This window comes from Mustela putorius, unplaced genomic scaffold (assembly GCF_011764305.1).
Source record: "Mustela putorius furo isolate JIRA1106 unplaced genomic scaffold, ASM1176430v1.1 tig00000460_pilon_pilon_pilon, whole genome shotgun sequence".
Taxonomy (NCBI): Eukaryota; Metazoa; Chordata; class Mammalia; order Carnivora; family Mustelidae; genus Mustela; species Mustela putorius.
Window position 1 is genome coordinate 19575077 of NW_025421389.1, and position 19527 is coordinate 19594603.

At 53.5% G+C, this 19527-nt stretch overlaps 1 protein-coding gene across 3 annotated transcripts in view; it reads left to right on the forward strand.

The window, feature by feature from the left end:
• The window catches only part of TRIM29 (tripartite motif containing 29), a 48461-nt gene extending 29763 nt beyond the window's left edge, over positions 1–18698 (forward strand). For all 3 annotated transcript variants that reach the window (XM_045080428.1, XM_045080429.1, XM_045080430.1), the window contains one exon: positions 15427–18698. In XM_045080428.1, coding sequence (XP_044936363.1) covers positions 15427–15555 — 129 coding nt within the window. In that variant the 3' untranslated portion in view covers positions 15556–18698. The remainder of the gene's footprint in view (positions 1–15426) is intronic.
• Positions 18699–19527: the final 829 nt, after the last annotated feature.

Genomic DNA, 19527 nt, shown 5'->3' on the forward strand with positions numbered 1-19527 from the left:
TTGTGTCACCTGATAAATAAGAGCTCAGGTGCCGAGAATAGGACAAAGGGCGGGCCCTTTACCCCCGCCTTTGCCCATTCTCTGCTGACCCCTGCTTTCGCTGCTGGTGGAAGCAGAATTCAAGCTCAGCATCCCAGGGAAGGGATCATCCTTCCCTGAGGATGAGCATTCCGCTCATCCAGCAGGACCAGCTGGCTCTGGTTCGGGGCCGGCTGAGTTGGGGTCCTGCCTCCCCCCGGGGAAGATGGGCGGCCAGGGGCCCTCCCAGTGGCAGCTGGCAGGGTTACCAGCCCGCAGGAACGAAGCTAATGCTTGTCTTCCCCGCGTGCAGGGCCGGCTGCTACATGCACGGGTGGCCGGGGTAATTAATTTACACATTTCATCCTGCTTAAACTAATAAGCTGCTATATCCTCCTTCTTCGCTGAGCCCCAGACTTCATGCTGGGCCTGCCAGGGATGTCATCCAACCGTGATGGCCACCATTGCTGCCATCACACGGGCTCGGCCCAAGGCTCTGAGGCCCTGCGTCCACGTTCCGAGCCCGCTGCTCCAGGTCAGCTCAGAGGCCGTCTCAAGGTGTCCTAATCATCATCATGCTCATCTGGGAGGAGGAGGGGGACGGAGGAGTCCATCCCCACAGCCCTCTGTCCCAGTGGCTCCCCGTCCTGGAGCTGTGGGGCCTGCCTGGTTCCAAGATGTTGGGAATCTGTAGATATCCCCAGTGACAGGGAGGAGAACAGTGACCAAGAAAGGTGGTGAGGGGGGATAACGCCGGATGTGTCCTGCTGTTGTGGAGAAAGGGGGACACGAATGTCCCCAACTGCTTGCAGGATGGAGTCTGGAGAGATACACAAGAGACTGGCTACCCTGGGGAGAAGCTGGGACCCTGCAGAGTAGAGTAGAGGGAGACTTCTGCCCCAGATCCTTCTGGACTCTTTGAGTCCCAAATGCTGTGAATGTATCACATATTCAAAATGCATCAGCTGTCCAAAAATCAATACGAATGTAATGTAAGTAAGCACCTGATTTGCACAGCCCGTGTTTGTGGCATCTCCCTGTGCACCCGGGAGGGAGGGTGCCGGAGAGTCGATCATGTCACTCCCTTCCAAGGGGGGAGGGCATGAGGTTGTCCTTGAAGAAGATAACCATTGGTGAAGCCAACACCCCGAAGTCCAGGCTCCCTGGGCTCAGGGAAGAATCCAAGTGGAGTTCAGGGCTTCCTGGAGGCAGGAGGCTTGAACCCTTTTGAAGGTCATGAAGGAGTTGACCAGATGGAGTGGAGAGGAAGGGCTGGATGGAGCTGAGGTGTGAGTTCCGATTCTGAAGGTTAAAACATGGGGTGCACTGGGGCCCTGGCGTCTGCGCCTGTAACGTGAGAAGAGTTTGCTCAGGGAGCCCCCAGAATGATCCCCAGCCCCCTATCACCATCCTGGAGCCCCTGGTAGGAGCTTTAGGACCCAGGTCTGTGCTGGCTGTGCTTTCCCAGAGAGGCTTTTTCCTGAGCTGAGGACAGAGTGCCAGCTCCTTCCGGCTGCCTCCCCCTACTTACGGATTCCATTTGTACGCTCCGATTCCAAATCCTGCAGGATTTAATATCCACTCTGTAATCTACTGGCACCAATAGGTATTATCTAACTAAACCTTAAATTGAAAATGCTAGGCTTCCATTTTCCCCACGCCGTCGGGAGAAGTCGGGGCGCTCTACGTCCGATGTAATTGACTCTTGCGCTAATTAAAGTGTGTCGCTCTGCTGTCCTCGGACCCGCAGCCTGCTCCCCCTCCCCCAACATGCCCCACGGTCCCACAACCAGGCGGGGACTCGGACGGGCCCGTAAGGTGGCCCCAAGGTCCACCCTGTGTCTATCCTAAGTATCTCTTGCTTTAAGTCCATTTTATTTCCTCCCCTGAGAGGTTACTGGTTGACTTGCATTTATTAGGCACTCAAAGTAGGCAGGGAAATAAAGAGATGCTAAACACCTAGTCAGGCTCTTCTAACCTCCCCCTCCCCATTTGCTATGATCGTTTTATAGGATGCCAGTTCCCAGGCCACATCGGTTCAGAGAGGAACCCGAGGGGATGGGCAGCATGGAGAGCAATGTTACAGATACTCACTCTTTGCTGGACACAAAATAACTCTTTTCAAAAAATGGAGCTTTTGGAGACAGTTGAAGATTCACATACGCAGCTGTAACAAATAACACAATGAGATCCCGTGTTGCCCCCGGTACCACCGTCTTGCAAAACCTCAGTACCTCAGTACGCTATCACGGCAGGCTGCGGACAGCGATGTGGTCCTGGGGCAGAGCAGTTCCTTGGTTTCCTTTCTCTTTTTATCTAATTAAATTTATTTATTTGAGAGAGAGAGAGAACATAGCACAGGGGTGGAGGGTGGTAGAAGGAGAAGCAGACTCCCCCACTGAGCAGGGAAGGGAGCCCGACACCAGGACCCTGGGATCATGACCTGAGCTGAAGGCAGATGCTTAATGGACTGAGCCACTCGGGCGCCCACTTGATTTCTACTCTTTCCATGAGGGTCTCTTCTGTTGTCCTTCCGTGGGGTTCCTTGCCTCCTCTTCCCCCCTCTTACCTGACCCCGGGAAACCACTGACCTGAGCTCTGTTTCTTTCATTTTGCTATTTCAAGAACACCAAACATATAGAACCACAGGGTGTGCTGCCTTTTGGGATTGGCTTGGAGGACTCCTGTGACGTGGTGAAGTCAGCATCACTCATTCACAGTTCACAGAAACGCAAGTTGAGGCCAGGGCCGTGAAGTGACCTGCAGGGGCGGGATTTGAACTCGGCTCTCCCTGGCCACCTCCGGCCCCCGCCCCCCGCCCCAGGCTCACAGCTGTCACGCTGACTGGCGGGTGTTGTTAGAACGGATGGCTCTCAGTGCTCCCCGTGTCTGGGGGAGATGCCTCGGCACCCTGGAGGGTCTCAGGCCCAGAGGCAGGAGGGAGGATTCTCAGCCTGTCCCACCCAGCCTGATGCCTCAAAGGGCAGACAGAAGGGGCCCCCAGTCCCAGGCCCCCTGAGAGGGTGAGGCGGCGGGGGCAACAGGATTCCTGCGGACAGGTGGCTTCCCACCTTGTCTGGGGTCCTGGACTCAGGGGCGCTCCCCTGCTTGGCTTCACAACAGGCAGGTGGCCCTCCTTGGTGGGGGGTGAGGAGGCTCAGGCCCTGGAGCCCTCCCCCATTCCCCGGCCCACCTGCCCCTCCAAGTCCTACAGAGGCCTCGTGGCCTGAGACTGGGTGTCACGGCCCTCTAGTCAGGTCAGCCCCTGGGCCCCAACTGGTCAGCTCTGAAGCAATGTCACTGGCACAGCTAACCAAGCGTGGGATTGCTCGGAATGAGCGTCTCCCCGCTGGGCACCCCCTCCCGTCCACCAACTCTTACCTGGGTCCTGCTCCTGCCATGACCTGGCCCGGGGTCTGAGGGGGGTTACAAAGCTAGTACCCGTGGCTCCCACATCAGTGTGACGAGAACTTCATCTCCCCGCAGAGGCCTTCCCTTCTGCTCCCGAGGGAGGGGGATCTGGCTCTCTCTGCACCCAGGGGGAGAGGGTTGCTCCCGGGACTCAGCCCCGTGGTCCCTGGGCAGGCCTGGGCTTGTGCCTGAGGCTGTGAGTTGGGGAGGAAGGGGCCCCCGCTGGATCCCAGGAGTGGAGTTCCCCCGTGGTGAGCTAAGCCCCTCGGCATCAGGAGACTGCCATGGGGCAGAACAGGGGCCGGGGGAAGACCATGTTTACTCAATGAAAGAATTTTGCAGAAACTCTAAGTATCCAGCAGGAGCAGACTGCTTCGTGACGCGGTGGGGTGTCCCTGTCAGTGCGGTCACTCATTCATCCAACACACCCTGACTTTTCACCTTGGGAAGGCATGACTCCGCTGTGACTCTCCGCTCCAGAATCCCACGGGTCTGGGGTCACACATCTTTAGCAAGTGCTCTGGACCTCAGTTGCCTCATCTGCAAAATGGGAATAATACCAGTTCCTTACCTGTCACAGCAGGGCCCAACTCTGCTTCCGATGATGCCCGCTGCACCCTGCCCGGCCTGTGCCTGACAAGACCCTCAGGCACTAACTCCTGTCAAAGTGCCACAAACACTCTCATTTCACCCTCAGGGCAAGTGTCTGCTTAGGTGGGAACCAGTATCATTCACCCCATCTTACAGGTGAGAAAACTGAGAGTCAGCGTGAGTCCCCAAACATTCGGAGCACATGCCTCCTGCTGGCTTTGGAAGGCAGCCGTTCCCACATTCTTGGAACCTTCTAGACTCCAAGATACCGCAGACCCAAGGTTGTTCAATGAAAGTGGGACCCTGGGTGGGGGCTGAGGAAGGAAGAGGTCGTGCGGCTGCTGAGTGGGTCTGGGGGAGATGAACGCGGGTGGTCCTGGCAGCTTCTTCAGTGGACGCCCACACCTTTCCCTGGACCCGTGGGCGGAAGAAAACTGGAGGCATCTCTGCCCGGGGAAGGTGGCTGCATATGAGAAGGGAGTCACACAAGCACTCTTGATAAGCAGCAGGTAGCCCCGCACCCGCTAGCTAATGGGATTAATCTAACCGCACGGACGCAGCTGGGCAAAACCAAAACACAGAACCCAACCTAAAGTACCCCACTTAACAGGGGAGCCCTGGGAGTCTCACAACACGTCACCTGACTGGCTGGCCCGCTGCAGGGGTGAGGTCGGCAGGAGGCCACATGCGATGCCCAAGTGTGGCATGGAGGCCAAGGGGACCCTGGAGGAGGGCCAGGGACCAGGGTACTCAGGCAGCCATGGAGGGGGACAGGGCAGCATCTGAGGGTCATAGTGTCCAGTGGGTGGGGACATCCTGAAAGGCAGAGGCAGCTGCCATGCTCTGAAGAAGTGGGAGAGGCCCCTGCGTAGTCCCCTGTCAGTCCCACCTGAGAGAGGGTCCCAGCCCTGGGAACCCTACCCAGCGACATTCACAGAAAGAAAGCCGGGTCTTTATCTAGCTCTGCTTGCTGGTCTGGCCTCCTGAGCCTCAATCTGGCCTCCACAGTGAAGGAAGGGAGGGGACCTCTTTACCAGACAACTCATTCAACCCTCACTATGGTACTATAACCCCACTTTACGGTTAAAGAAACTGAGGCACAGTTAGCTTTCAGATTACCCGGGATCTAGAGCCTGTGCTCCTGGCACTGCCCCAAGCTTCCTCCCTTCCATGGCGTTGGTGAGCAGCAGATCTTTCCTGGGCCTGCCATGGACTCAGACCAGCTCCAAACCCAGGGTGAGAGCAGAAGCTTTTTAACCCCCCAGGGTCTAGATCCCTGCTTCCCTCTGCTTTGGCTCAGGATGCCCATCACCGTGGTGATGTCCTCTGGCGCTGTGGTGATGCCAGCTTTCGTGGAGCCCCCGGGATGGGGACGCCAGGGGAAAGCAAGAAAGACCATGGAAATGACTTTCTGGGCCCTTCAAATGGGGAGAGAACTGGTGGGGGTGGGGGGGAGCAGTCACCCTATTCAACCCTCGGCCTCTAGTTGGCAAGTAAACCAAGGGCATACCTCCCTTTCTTTAAAGCTGAAGAATGAGAAAGTCGGTTGCTGGTGTTCACTGAGCATTTACTCTGTGCTGGGAGTTTGCTGAGCCCCTGACCCATTATTTCTCCTGACCCATCCAAGGACCAGGAGGCGGGGACTGCTTGTGTGACCTCCATCATACTGGGGAGTAGCTAAGGCCACTCCACTGGTAAGCAGGACATGGGGGAGCCACACCTGGACCCCAAAGTCCCAGGACGCCCCCCCTTCCCAGGATGCGGCTTGTTCCCTGTTTCCCAGTGTCTCGTGTTGAGGCAGTGGAAAGGGGAAAGGTGGGTTCTCATTCCTGCTCCCCCAAATGACCTGGTTTGGTGGCCTGGGGCAGCCCCTTTACCTCCAGAGACTGAACATTCCCCATTTATAAAACCAGGGGCAAGATCTCCGCCTTACCTGCATTGCTGCCTTGTTGTGGGAATCAAATGAGAAAAATACACCTGACTGGGGTTTCATGCTGTGAGGCGTTACATAAACATGAGTTATGATTCCACACCCTAGAGCAAGCATGTTCCTGAGCTCGGTGTGGCTTTTTTCTTTTTTTTTTCCACTAATGCTGTCAGGAACGATAATCACTAGTAACAACCCCATTGCTTCTGTACACACCTCCGTGTGGGGACCTCAGCGCTCCTGGGGGCATCGTCTCTGCACAGAGCCCAAGAGGAGGGGGCTAGCGCTCCGCATTTTGCAGTGGGTCAGCTGAGGCAGGCAGCAAGAACAATGAGCTGACCAAGATTCCCAGTGCTCCCCAAGAATGTTCTAGGCTTAGAATCCAGGATTTCTAGACTCTACTCCCTCCAGCTGGGAGGGCTCGCAGGCTACTCCTGAGAGTGATTTATGGCAGAAATTCGCAGACTGGGTGCTGCGTCAGCTCTGCCTTCCTACTTTCCCGTTCTGGCGTCGGCCTCTCTTTATCTGCTGCTCACCTCCCACTGCCTCTCCCCTCCAGGAGTTGCCCAAGGCTGAGCTGGGCCTGATTTCAGCTCCTTTCTGGAGCTGGGCTCTTCCCTAGTGGCTGGGAAACGGGAGGCGGTGAGACGGGCAAGGAGGGGAGAGCAGGATGGAGACCCACCCCCAGTTCCAGGCAGGCAGTCCTCTCTGGGGTCCCCGCTGATCCTCCACATGGCCCCTCATGATTTTAAAAGGCAGGAGGGAGGCTTGGGGGCAGAAAAGCCACGTTGCTCGCTTGTGTTCAGTAACCATTCAGCATCAGAACCAGCTCCGAGACCCACGGTCCGAGGGACTCCCAGGCCCATGTGTTCCCTCATCCCCAAGGTCGGGAAAGCATGGACCTCGGGAGGGTGGGCAGAGCTGGCCCACTCAGGGCCATGCAGACCCCGGTGTGGAGCTCCTGCTGCTTTGCCATCAATGGTAAGGCGTGAGCTACAGGCAACCCAGATTCCAAGCCCCGTTGCGGGAGTGAGCTTCTGGACCGAGGAGTGGGGAGCAGGAGGCCAGGAGACATTGGGTGCTTCTTCCCAAGCCGTCATCAGGACTGGCAAAGCAGGAGACCAAGGACTTCTGGGAAGGCAAACAGGGCCAGTGAGTGGGTGTTTCCCAGGCAAACAGGCCGATAGTTAGAAACAACAACAAACAAAGGCCATATATTCAATTTATGAACTCCACAGATATATTGTATTATGAACTTATTTTTTAACACAAAGAAACTGGAAACTCAGAGAAGTTTTTTAACCTGCCATGGTCACACAGCTAATGGATGCAGAAGAGACGGCTTGGGCTGGGTGGTTGGAAGCTGGGGTGTGGGCCACTCTCTGGCCAGGCCCTGGTTTCACTCTCCCCACAGCCCTTACCTCTTACAGGCTCCAGAACCTGAGGACACCTGCCATGCCCTCGGCATCTGAGCTGAGCCAGACGCAGCATGAGTGTGCTCAAGGCCACTGCTCATCCTTTCTGGTTGTTTGGGATGACACACTGCTCTCCCTTCATGTTCAAGTCCTGGGTGGGCGTGGGGAGCTCGGGAGGGCCTGGCATGGCTACCACAACTCTCACTTTGGAGACCCAGAAGGTCAAGCTTGCGGGCACTGGGGAGTAGAGAAGGGACTTGGGGAGCTGAAACAGGACTCTGAGGGCTTGAGGGGGACCAGGTGGGAGCTGCCATGAGGGACAGCAGGTCCTACCAGGCCAGTGCAGCTCCTGCCTCTCGACCCCTCTCTTGGCCCTACAACACTAGTGCCTTGAGCCCACAAGGCGGGGCACTCCACCTGACTCCCTGGCCGGATCCTCACAGGCTGCCTTGGTGAGCAGGCTGACGCGGCCAGATCTTCCATCACAGGGACGAACTTGTTATGTATGTTGATTGGCGAGTGATTTGCAGCTAATTTGTTAATCAACCACAGCCTCCGATGTGGGTGTGGCTACCTCTCCATGAAGATTCACTGAGAAGATCCCTTTTGGAGAGGCTGGCCTAGGCAGCTTGGAGGGGGTGCGGGTGGGGGTTATGGGAACACGGGCCTGAGCTCCTTCGCACCCACAACCTCCGGGACCTCACCGTCCTGGTCTGAACCTGCCTGCGGTTCTCTAGGATTCCCCGCACCCTTCCCCACCCCGGGACCTGCCACTCTTCCCTGGAGCCTCCCCTGCTCTAGGACCTCAGCGGCATCTCACCTCACCCCCTCTGCCTCAGATGCCCCGTCTGTTTGACAGGTAGCTACTGGATCTCTTGGTAGGGAAGATGGGTTATATCTGAAAAAGCACCCTACAGCTGACGGGGCTCTGGGGCGGCCTTGAATTGGCTCACAAGGGCCGATTGTTCAACTTTCAGTGATTTTGCAAGCTGGTTGAGAAACACGGCCATTATTAAAAATTAAATTATATGAACTTACAGTTGAGTAAGTTATATTAAACACAGAGGTAAAAAATACTCAAAACTCATTACTAAGTCCTAATTATTATTATTATTATTTTAAGATTTTATTCATTTATTTTACAGGCAGAGATCACAAGTAGGCAGAGAGGCAGGCAGGGGGCGGGGGAAGCAGACTCCCCGCTGAGCAGAGAGCCCGATGCAGGGCTCCATCCCAGGACCCTGGGATCATGACCTGAGCCGAAGGCAGAGGCTTTAACCCACAAAGCCACCCAGGGGCCCCAATCCATTTTACTATTATCTGTGCTCCTGAGGTTATTTACATCAACTGTATCTGTATGTTGGAATCGCTATATAATGGCCCATGGCTAAGCATCTCTTTCTAAACCCGCATTCAATAATGTCACGTTGGTGGATTGAAATCAGCCAGGGTGGGAGTCTTCACAACATGGAAATTAGCACACGCTTTGAGTCAGGTCTCCATTCATTGTTTTGTTATTTGTTTAGACTTAAACAGTGATGGGGAAAAATCTTAATACTGCAGACTGAACTTAAAAGTGTTTTGTGTGTGTAGCTATTACATTCTAAATGGCACCCCAAATCGAGGAAATATTCTTGCAGTAATTGAAGACTATTATCAGTTCAAGGGAAGAAGTCGCTCACATCGGTGACAAACAGAAAAAAGTTCCCAATGAACATCTTTGTGGTTTCTCTCTCTTTTTACCCATTAATGTAAATGCAAATAGCAACCAACACCCAGGTGGGAGCTGCTCTCATTTGTCAATTGCAACCACAGGTTGGCCACAGATACGAGTTTTGCAAAAACACGTATTGGCACACCACTGACGGCTATCCCGTGTCCCCACCACCCCCACCACCTGGTTCTAGGACTTGAATGGTACAATTCAGCTTTAATGGCTGCTCCAGATGTTTGGGAAGAGGATGGAGTGTGACCTTTTCATCCTTCCCAACTCTGTCCATAAAAAACTATTCCTAGCTGGGACTAGGGATATCCTCTGGAGGGAGACCTGGGGACAAAGTTGTCTCGAGGGCATGTTCTTGTGCAGAGAGCAGAAGCATCCAAGATGAGAACTTGCCTGCTCTGCTCTGGCGGGGGGCCTCTCCACCTGCTGTCTGACTCCCTCTGGACACGACAACTGATACCACCTGGGGTGAGGCCACCATCATCTCTGGTCTGGATTTTGGCAAGAGCCTCCTGATTCAACTTCCTGCGTCTATCCTTGACCGCCCTGCACAAGGGGTCCAGAGACAGCCAAAGAGATCCCTTTAAAACCTAAAGCAGATCATCTCCTCCTCTGTTGGAAGCCCTGCCGAGGCTCCCCTTTCCAGGCTTTCTGGTGACCCTGTGCCATCCCGCCTCTGCGACCTCATCCCCATCACCTGCCTGCCCTGTCCTCACTATGCCTACCACACTGGCCTCTTTGCTATTCCTTGTGCCCGCTAGTCATCTCTCCTTTTGGGGCCTTTGTACTGGCTATTCCCTGCCTGGACTGGTCTTCCTCCAAGTCTTTGCTGGGCTGGCTCCTTGGTCTCTTTTAGTTCAGCTCAACCTCACTCCCCCGAGGCCTTCCTTGATCAACCAGCCAACACAGCACTTGTCCCCCACCTCGCCACACTCGGTCCCCCTCACCCGGGCGATCTTTAATTTTTTCAGACTATTTCTTACCTTGTAATATATTCTCTAATTTCCTTATTACATTTGCCATGGAAACTCAGTGTCGTGAGGTCAGGGGCCATTGTCTGTTTCATTCGTGGATATATACCCATCCTCCAAAAACAGTGCCTGCCCCAAGGCATGTGTCAATAAATATTTTTGAAGAAATGCTTTGTGGGAGAAAGGGCAGTTTCTGAGGAGGAGTCCTTGCAGCAGAGCAGAAAATACTTCCTCTCTTGATCAATGCCAGGATGGGAGGCCGGCCTGCCTCTGCTCAGCCGGGCCCTATAGCTCATCTCCCCACTCAGAGCCATCTAGGACCCTCTAAGTGTCAGGATTCTCTGGAGAAATCACCAATAGGCATTGATGCAGATACATCAAAACAGGGAGAGAGTTACAGTAAGGAAATGGCCCACATGATCACAGAGGCTGATGAGTCCCAGGTCCTCAGGGGGCAAGCTGGACCTGCAGGGGAGCCCGTGCCTTCGGTCCAGCCCTGCCAGGCTTAAGACCCAGGGGGAGCCAATGTTTCCATCCAGTCCAGAGCAGGAGACAATGGAAATGCCAGCTCCAGGGCACACGAGATGGGGCTTTCCTCTTCCTCCTCCCTGTTGTTCTATTTCCATCTTGGATTGATTGCCTGAGGCCCACCCAAGCTGGGGAGAGCAGTCTGCTTGATTCCCTCTAGGGGTTTAGATGGTAATCCCCTCCTGTACCGTCCTCACAGACACATCCAGAATAACGTTCCACTACCTGTCTGAGCTCCCGGTGGCATGCAGAATTAGCAGGGCAGGCCCTTTATGTGCCCCAGCCCTCACAGAGTGGACAGCGAGCAGGACACAGCAGCCTTAACTACGTGCGTCCTTCTCCTGAATGCGCGATGCGCTGGTGATGTGGTCTGTGAGCACGGCTGCCTCTTGCTCTCCAGGGGCCGAGAACCTAGGTAAGGAGGAGAGGAAACACGGCTTAGAACACCTTTGTGGCCTTGGCCTAGCCTCTGTGTTCTTTTGTTTTTTCCCCCAAAGATTTTATTCATTAATTTGAGAGAGAGAGAACAAGTAGGACAGGGAGGGGCAGGGGAGAGGAAGAAGCAAGACCCTCCCTCCCCACACTGAGCAGGGAGCCCAACGTGGGTCTCCATCCCAGGACCCCACGATCTTGACCTGACACTTAGCCGGCAGCCCCCCCCCAGCACCCCCCCAGCTTCTGTGTTCTCATCTGTAATATGGACTTCCGATCTCACAGCTGCAGGGCTCCAGTGAGAAAATGCTTTGTCAAATATAAAGCATTTTGCAAGCCCAGGGTATTTGTTTTGCAAACTTTTTGCTCCTACCCAACTTTGGCAAATTCCTATCCCTGCCAAGGGAGAGGTTAAGCCTGCCTTCTTCTTCATTCAGTATCTTTTGTCCTTGGAGGAGAAGCAAGAAGGAACGGATGTATACAGTCAGGGTCTTTGAAGACAGCCCTAGTAACAACACACACTTTGAGAAGCTAGGCTGAGAGTTGATGCTGGCTCTACCCTGAGCCCTGGAGGGAATCGTCAGATTGTTGGATTTCCCCACTCCTGTGGCCTTGCCCAGAAGGAGGGACCGCAGTTCTGAATATGGCAGATAGATATGACATCAGAGAGTTTCCTGTCTGGGGGCTTTGGAAGAGCAGGTCTGTCCCAGGTAAGCTGTGTGCAGGCACACCTGGAAGCAAGGGGATGAATGGGAGACCCATCCGTCCTATCTGTCCAAAACAGGTATATATTCCCACTGCGGTTTCCCCACTGTCATTAGTGCGTCCCTTTTTCCCTGGCTCTGTGTGGTTGGGAATGAGAAACCCGAAGGCACCTTCCTTTCTAGATCTCCCTTCTGGCTCCCCCATCCAGTCACTGGCTGAGCCAAAGTTCAGGTAGAAACTTGTCTGGCTCGATAGCCAAGATCGCCAAAGCCATCTGCTCTCCAGGCCTCACAGCCGTTTTGTGAAGACGGAGCGTGGCTGCCTAGGCCACGATAATGGGCATCAAGCACGAGCTGCCTATCAGGGAGACGTGTGGCTGATGGGAAACTTGCACCACAGTGTGGTGAGAGCGATATCCAGGAGACAAGACGGCAGGCAGTCTCCGTGCTCCTGCACCCTGCAGAAAGCAAAGGGCATGGGCACCCCTCCCTCCTGCCCCCCCACCCCGGGAGCATTGCACCTCAATGCCCATCCTTAGCTACTCTGTGCTGGGGGCTTTGGGTCAGTGGGCGGGTATGAAGCTCTTTGGTTTCATGACATAGTGATGATGGGGCTCATTCATTTATACATTCAATCTTTTACTGACTTAGGAAATAGTCATTGAAAGCCTATTCTGGGCCCATATGCTGGTGCTGGTTTAGATGTGGGAACCCAGACCCCTTGGCCTTAGAGCTTGCCATCTAGTTGGGAGACAACTGCATCCATGTAAGCAAGTGTAAAGAGGGAAACTGGATGGATATGGGTCTGAGCCTTGAATACGTCACTTACTATTTGTGTGACCTTAGGCAAGTTACTCAACTGCTCTGAACTTCAGTTTACTCAGCTTTAAAGTCAGGATGAGGGAAAGGATGATGGGGTTATGGACTCTGGGGGGGGGGTGTGCTGTGGTGAGTGCTGTGAAGTGTGTGAACCTGGCGATTCACAGACCTGTAACCCTGGGGCTAAAAATACATTATATGTTTATAAAAAATATAAAAAATTAATTAAAAAAATAAAGTCGGGATGATAAAAATACAGATTTCCTAGAGCTGTGAAGTTACTGGGAAGAACATACACGGAGTATGCAATAGAGAATTGGCTGGTTGTCGACGCACTCTGTAAGCATTCTTGTGATCATCAACGTTGCATCTTCAGACACAGAAGCAGGAGTGGCCTCCCATTGAGCAAAGTAACACCCCAGGGGTGGTGGGTCCAAAGCATCATAACCTTTACTTGGTAAAAACATCAAATTCAGCCAACGCTTTGAGCGTTTGGTTAAGAAAAGCTCTAACAACTAACTTTTTCTTTCCCCCCTTGGTGGGATCAGGTGGGTATTTGAAATGGATGAACGAATTGGTGGTTCTAATTGGATGAATCAATTCATTGTTGTGGCATCTTGGGGACCCAGTCCGAGATTGGTCACAGTTGGATCCAAGGCCCTGGGTGCATTGTTTTACAATGCATCTTTTGGCTGCGGTTTTGTCTTTTTTTTTTTTTTTTTTTGAGTTTTTATTTTAATTTGGTTCGTTGACACACAGTGTTAAGTTAATTTCAGGTGGCCTGGTTTCCTCTTAACTTTGGAACTGTTAAAGCTACGGGATTAAGCATGAGGACACGTCTGTGCGTACACACACACACACACACACACACACACTCTCACACACTCCCACAAGGTAAAACCATGCCAGCTCATGACTATCCCTGCTAAGCTGGGACCAAGAGAACCCAAACTTCATAGTTTGCCAACAGCCTTTACCTCTTCTCAGCCGGTTCTTTTTCCCACCGCAGAAGCCTGAGAGCCAAACAGCATCGTCTGAGTTTGGTCACTTTCCTGCCAGTCACTGGCCAAGGCTCTGGTTGTTGGCACAGTGCTCTGCTGCCCATGGAGAGGGGACATTGGCGCTGCCTAGCACGGAGAGGGGTGCTGGCACCATGCGGCCTCTAGGTGCCTGCAAGAGGAAGCAGAGGATGCTGGGTACTGGCAGGCAAACCTGTTGACACTGAAACTTGGCACGTCTGGGTGGCTTTAGCAGTCCAGACAGAGAATTAGCACGGAGGAAGAACCTGCACAGCCATGCCAGCCCGGCTCCTTGGGGCCACCTGTGGACAGATATTTCTTCCTTGGCAGAGAGCTTGGGACATCTCAGAGGCAAAGTTATGTGAAGTGGGATAAAGGCGATTCCAGCACGGCTATGAGCCTACCCTCTGGGGAGGTTCTATACAGTATTTTTTGCTGCATGGGTGGGAAACCTATATTTTCTGGGTTTTTCTAGAAAGCAGGGTAGTGAATGCCCCTTCTGAGTTCTTAGAAATTGGTAAACTGGTGCTGTCTTGAGGATGACTCCTGTCTGCTTTGGGAGCAGGGTCTCCCATTGTCAGCCCCAGCCCCTGATGGGGTGCACGGGCACTCCGCCTTCCGGGGCCAGCTGCTGACAGATGGTGCTGGGAGACCTGCATTCTGGGACCAGCAGCACCTCCTCCCAGCCGTGGGATGTGGACAAGTCGCTTAACTTCTCCTGGCCTCAGTTTCCATCGGCCCTAGCCACTGTTGTGAGGACTGAGCACAGGAATGCAGGATAAAGGATATACCTCAAACACGTGGGAGGCATTAGGTCATGCACTCCAAACACAGCCTTCCCCCCAGACTAGCCTCCTGTGCTGTTTTCTCATTGCATCTTCTTAGAAAACTGCTTACTTGGATATAAAATGCTCAGGAGAAGCAAGATGTCCATCCCGAGGGCTCTCCACTCCCACCCTGCCCGTCTGTGTTCATGCAAAAATCTCTCTGCACACAGAACATCCTCCATCTACTCCAAAGCCCGTCCCCGGGCAGGGCAGGCGCAGGCTTGAGGAGGGGAAGGGCGAGCCGGAACAACTACAGAAACCAAAGATCAGGGATTCTCTTTCTACTCCTTTCTGGGTTTCCTGTTCTGAGATGGGCGAAGCAGCCTGATTTATTTTTGACAAATATAACTGCATCATGAATTATACTGGGGATGGAATTGTTACATTAAATCAAAGTTAATTTTCGACTTCTGTTCAGGGCGCCATAAATAATCAACTCCAAGGTAAGGTTATGGACTGATGTCACCCAAATTATGCTAATGAGGATGATTAAACTTTTGAATGCTAAGTTTCTGTAAGAATAACAATCAGTTAGCATTTACATTTCTGCCATGCCCTAGGATTTGCAGCTTTTTCTGAAGGCCCTATTAAATATAAATAACAATACCATTTTTTTAAAGCCAAGTTGAGCCCTATGGGGCATATTCAATTCTCTTTCCTGGCGCTCAGCTCCTGCAGATGTGGGTGGGGGCTCAGGCTGGGAGTCCAGGGTGCACAGAGCCAGCCGTGAGGGTGGGACCCAGTGCCACAGCACTGTGCATTTCCATCTGCCTTGGGACCACGGAGGGATTTTCAAGTTCTAACAGAGAGGATAATTCAGTTTCAAGTTGGTCCATTCAGAGAGGGATGCCGGGAAGTCCCACTGAGCCTCCGAAGTGCCCCCACCCCCCAACCCCCAACCACCCGACGACTGCTGGCCATGAGCGATTTCCGAGGTTTTGAATTTAGGATGAGACGCCAGCTCCTCGCCTTCTCTGAGGCCATGCTGTGTGTCTTTGGGCCCCTTGCATTAACTCTCTGTGCTTTGTTGTCCCTCCACAGGCTCCTTTTCTAGAAGGCCACTGGATTCCCTACTGGAGCCCAAGAAGGAGCAAAAAGGCCCCTCTGACTTCCAGCCACATGTTTGGCCACCTGTTACGAAAGCCTGCCCCTGAGATGCTCATCTCCTGATGCCTGCCAGGGGGACCCTTCCCCTGTCCCCCCTCCCCCGCCGCCCCCGGCAGCTGCTGGCGTAATGACAGGTCAGCTCACAGGTGAGGCTGTGGGCTGAGTGGCTATTGTTTATCCCAGTTTCAATTTCATCGTCATGACAACCCACACATGTCATTGTCCAAGCCGGTGCCTCCGCACTGAAGGCGTGTGAGGAACTGTGGTCCGGGCTCGTGCCCCCCACCCCCGCTGCCACCGCCCCCCAGAGGGCCGAGGACCCATCTGCACACTTGTGGGGCTGCTCCTTTTCTCTGCTCCTTGTGTTCAGGGTGACCTTATTTTCTCTACCACTTACCCAGAAATTGTTCTTGAAAAGTGTCTCATTTCCACTGAATTTGGCCCAGAATGATTGGGGCCGTTGCTGGGCCTGGATCTGATCTCTCTCGTCAGCAGTCTTGCAGACTCTCTGGGTGCCGCCAGGTCCTGCACGGCTGTGACCACTGGATGAGGCGGCGGGTGGGGGTGGTGGTGGGGGCCAGGCAATGGGTGGGAAATACGCCTGCTTCCCTCCCAGAGCCTCGGAGGAAGGCCTTCCCAAAGAGCCTGCTCCCAGAACCCAGTGAGGGACATTTCCACCTGGAAACCTGCCTTCGCCTGGCTTCCCAGCTACAGGGTGCCCCTCCTAGAAGATTTCAAGAGACAGATGGCTGCTGTTTCTGTTTTGCTCTACTGCTTTGAGGAATCCTTGAGTCTGTGCGGGGCTGTTTAGACACCAGCTCTGGATGTTAACATCGGTGAGCCTTGAAAGAATTGCTCGGGCAGAGTGGGACGTGTGTCTACTGAATTCCTCTTTTGGGTCGTCACGTACTTTATGGTTCTGAAAGCAGACGTTCCTTTGATTTAGAGAGCAGGCTCAGAAAGGGGCTCTTTTTTTGTGTTGGCTCACTGATGAGTCTTTGGGGAGGAGGCCTTGGCCAGGATTTCCCGTGATGGAGGGTTACGAGGCAGGCCTTTATAGGGAAGGAAGCCTATCTGCCCCCTGAAAAGCCTTCTATTGGAGGTAGCTTCCCTTGCGGCTAGAGGGTCACCGCTGTGACCAAATTGATGGCTTATTTGCTTGAGTATCATGGTGCAGGACACACACACACACACACATATGATATTGGGATTGCTTTGCTTGAAAGAGGCCAGAGGGACTGAGCTGCTAATTGAGCCTCCAAATCAAGAAAGGTTATTACAGAGACAGGTGGACTGCCCTGGGAAATGGGCAAATGCTGAGGTTAGGCACATGTGTCTCAGCCCCTCTGTCATCATGGGGAATGCGACAGGATTGAGCTAGGCTAGGCGGCCAGAGAGAGCAAAAGGCAGGCCGGGGTCGGGAGCCAGGAGCTGAGCTAAGCCAAGGATAGGTGGAACCCTGTTAGAAGATGATCAGATGGGGGAGGGAGCCCTGTTAGAAGGTAGTCAGATGGAGCCAGGCCGTTCCGGCGGGTGAGGCGAGGAGCCCGTAGTGTTCCCCTTCATCACCGTCATTCATTCTGTGGCTATTTTGGTGTATTCGCGATGTGCCAGGCGCTCTTCTAGATGTCATGAGGGAGTGGTCAGTGAAACAGGCAAAAATTCCAACCATAAGAGCTTCACTTTCTACTGGGGAGCCCAGCAGACAAGCGGATCATTTCAACACCTAGTGCCTCAGCTGGGAAATGAGGTCCGCACTAGGGGAGGGGCATAGGGAGTGCAGGGGTGTTGCAATTTTAAATTGGGGGGCAGGGCTGGGCTTTGTGAAAGGGCGGTGCTTCAGCAGACTACAGGAGGTGAGGGCTAGAGTCCTGGGGATATCTGGGCGAATCAGACCCGGGGAAGAGGGAACAGCAAGCTCGAAGCACCCAGGCCTGGCGAGTTGGGGGCGGGCAGGCGGGAGGCCTGCTTGGCTGGGATGAGGCCACAAACTGGGGGAGCCACAAGGGATGCTGTCCAAGAAGTAATGGGGCCAAGAAATGATGTCCAAGAAATGGAAAGCCATAGGGAGGTTTGACAGAGGAGAGCTCTTCTAGGATCCTAGGGGCCACTGTGTTGAGAATACATCGAATTTCGACTAGGTCCTCACTCTGTCCTTGTCCCAGGACTGGAAAAGGTGCCTATGATTACCAGATGATCTAAACTCTGCTAGGATTGGAACATTTATAGGAAAACACTGAACTGAACACGTCACACGTTTGTACCCATGAGCGAAGAGGCTGACTTGGCCCAATCTTGGTACGACCCTCACCCCATCTCCTGCCCCCTCCATAAGGTTGCCAGCCACGGGCAGCTTGGAAAGCCAGGTTCTGGCCCTGGTCAGGTTCTCTCAAGTCCTACAGGCTGTCTTTGGCCCTGCCGCCATCACCTCTCCCTGGCCACTCCACCACGTAGACACTGTTGCTCTCCCCGGAGGCCTACATCACAGCTCCCCCTTCTGAACTGGAGGGATCCAAGCAGAACTGCTGTGTCTAACTCAGATTGGTTCGAGGTCTGAGGCTTCCAGCTCTCTGACCTTCAACTGACTTCCATGGCCCAACCAAGACTGACTCAGAGCAGCCCAGCCCCAGGGGTTAGCCGTTCCTCTGGTCTCCCTGGCTTCCTTGGGAGTGTTAATACAAGAGTCCCTGAACTTGCCTATCAGATTGGAGTGCTCATTGCTTCTTCCATGATCCAGAAAACCAAGAATGTCCGGCATCCTGCTCAATGAGAAGAACAAGTCAGCCGCGGGGGTGGGAACATGTCCATCCTCATGGGTGGTCCAGAAAATTGGCCCTGTGGGTCTCAGTGCTGTGAGAGGACAGCTGGGCCCATATGACCCAGGGTCCATTCCCCTCCAACATTTAAAGTTTCTGTGTGATGTCACTAGCTGGTGCCCCGTGAGTGGGAACTTACTCTCTTTGCCTTACAGGGATGGGTTCGGGATGTACTTACGGATGCTCCTAACTGAATTTCTTCCACACCACTGATGACAGGCTTTGTGGGTTACTGACTAAAGACAGATCTGAGCTGGCAGAATCAAAGGAAGTGGGTTTAGGGAAAGATCCAAATTACATTGAGGGAGAGCTCACTGCTGTTCCAAGCAGTCAAATACCCCTTTTTTATTGAAAACTCTTGTTATTAAAAATGCATTTAAAAAAATGAAATCGAAAGCAAATCCTTTCAAATAAGATTTTAGCCTTATCTCAAATCCAGGGTTTTTGGGTTTTTTTTTGAAGTTCTACCTTCTCACACTCCATACAGAGCTCTGCTGGGAAGACCACAGACCATAGCCGCCCATCCTCCACGCATGCTGACTCAGGAAAGCAAGGATCCCTCATGTTCCCCGAGACAGGCATGCAGTGTGTCTCCCTTGGGCTACTTTTTAGGCTGCTTGTGTGCAGGAGGCGGTCACCTAGACTGTGTTAAATGTTGTCCCACCAAAATTCCCACTTCCCTCAGGGCTGAAGCCTGGACTCATGCGGAACCCGGACTCCGGCAGTGGTAGGTCCTACTCACCCCCCTCAGACTTCTACTCCTCTGTCCATGCGATCCCTTGAACTTGATGCTTTCTGCTCCCCTCTAGACCACTTTCACTAGGAAGCTCTTCCTTACTGTATCTGGGGGAGGGGGAACCCCATCCTGTGTCCATATGGCCTGAACTTACCCTTAATCTGTAACCCCCTGCAGGAAAGAGAAAGGAGCCTGTGAAGTAGGCCGGCCAAGACAGTGTTAACATGAATCCTACTTAATTCCAATTCCACGATGAAAGGCTCACTTTGAGACTTGATTGAGGTGAGTTTGGGTCAAATAAGAGGAGGTTTCATTCATCGCCACAGCCTCTTACTGAGCCGGCATTCAGGGCTGGGCCCAGAGCTGGGGGCTGAGGGTCAGAGGAACAATACTTGGTCCCTGCCCTTTAGGGAGACACACAGAAACAAATAGGACCTAAGGACAGAACATGCAAGCCGTTCTGAAGTGTGTGTCCCAGCCCTA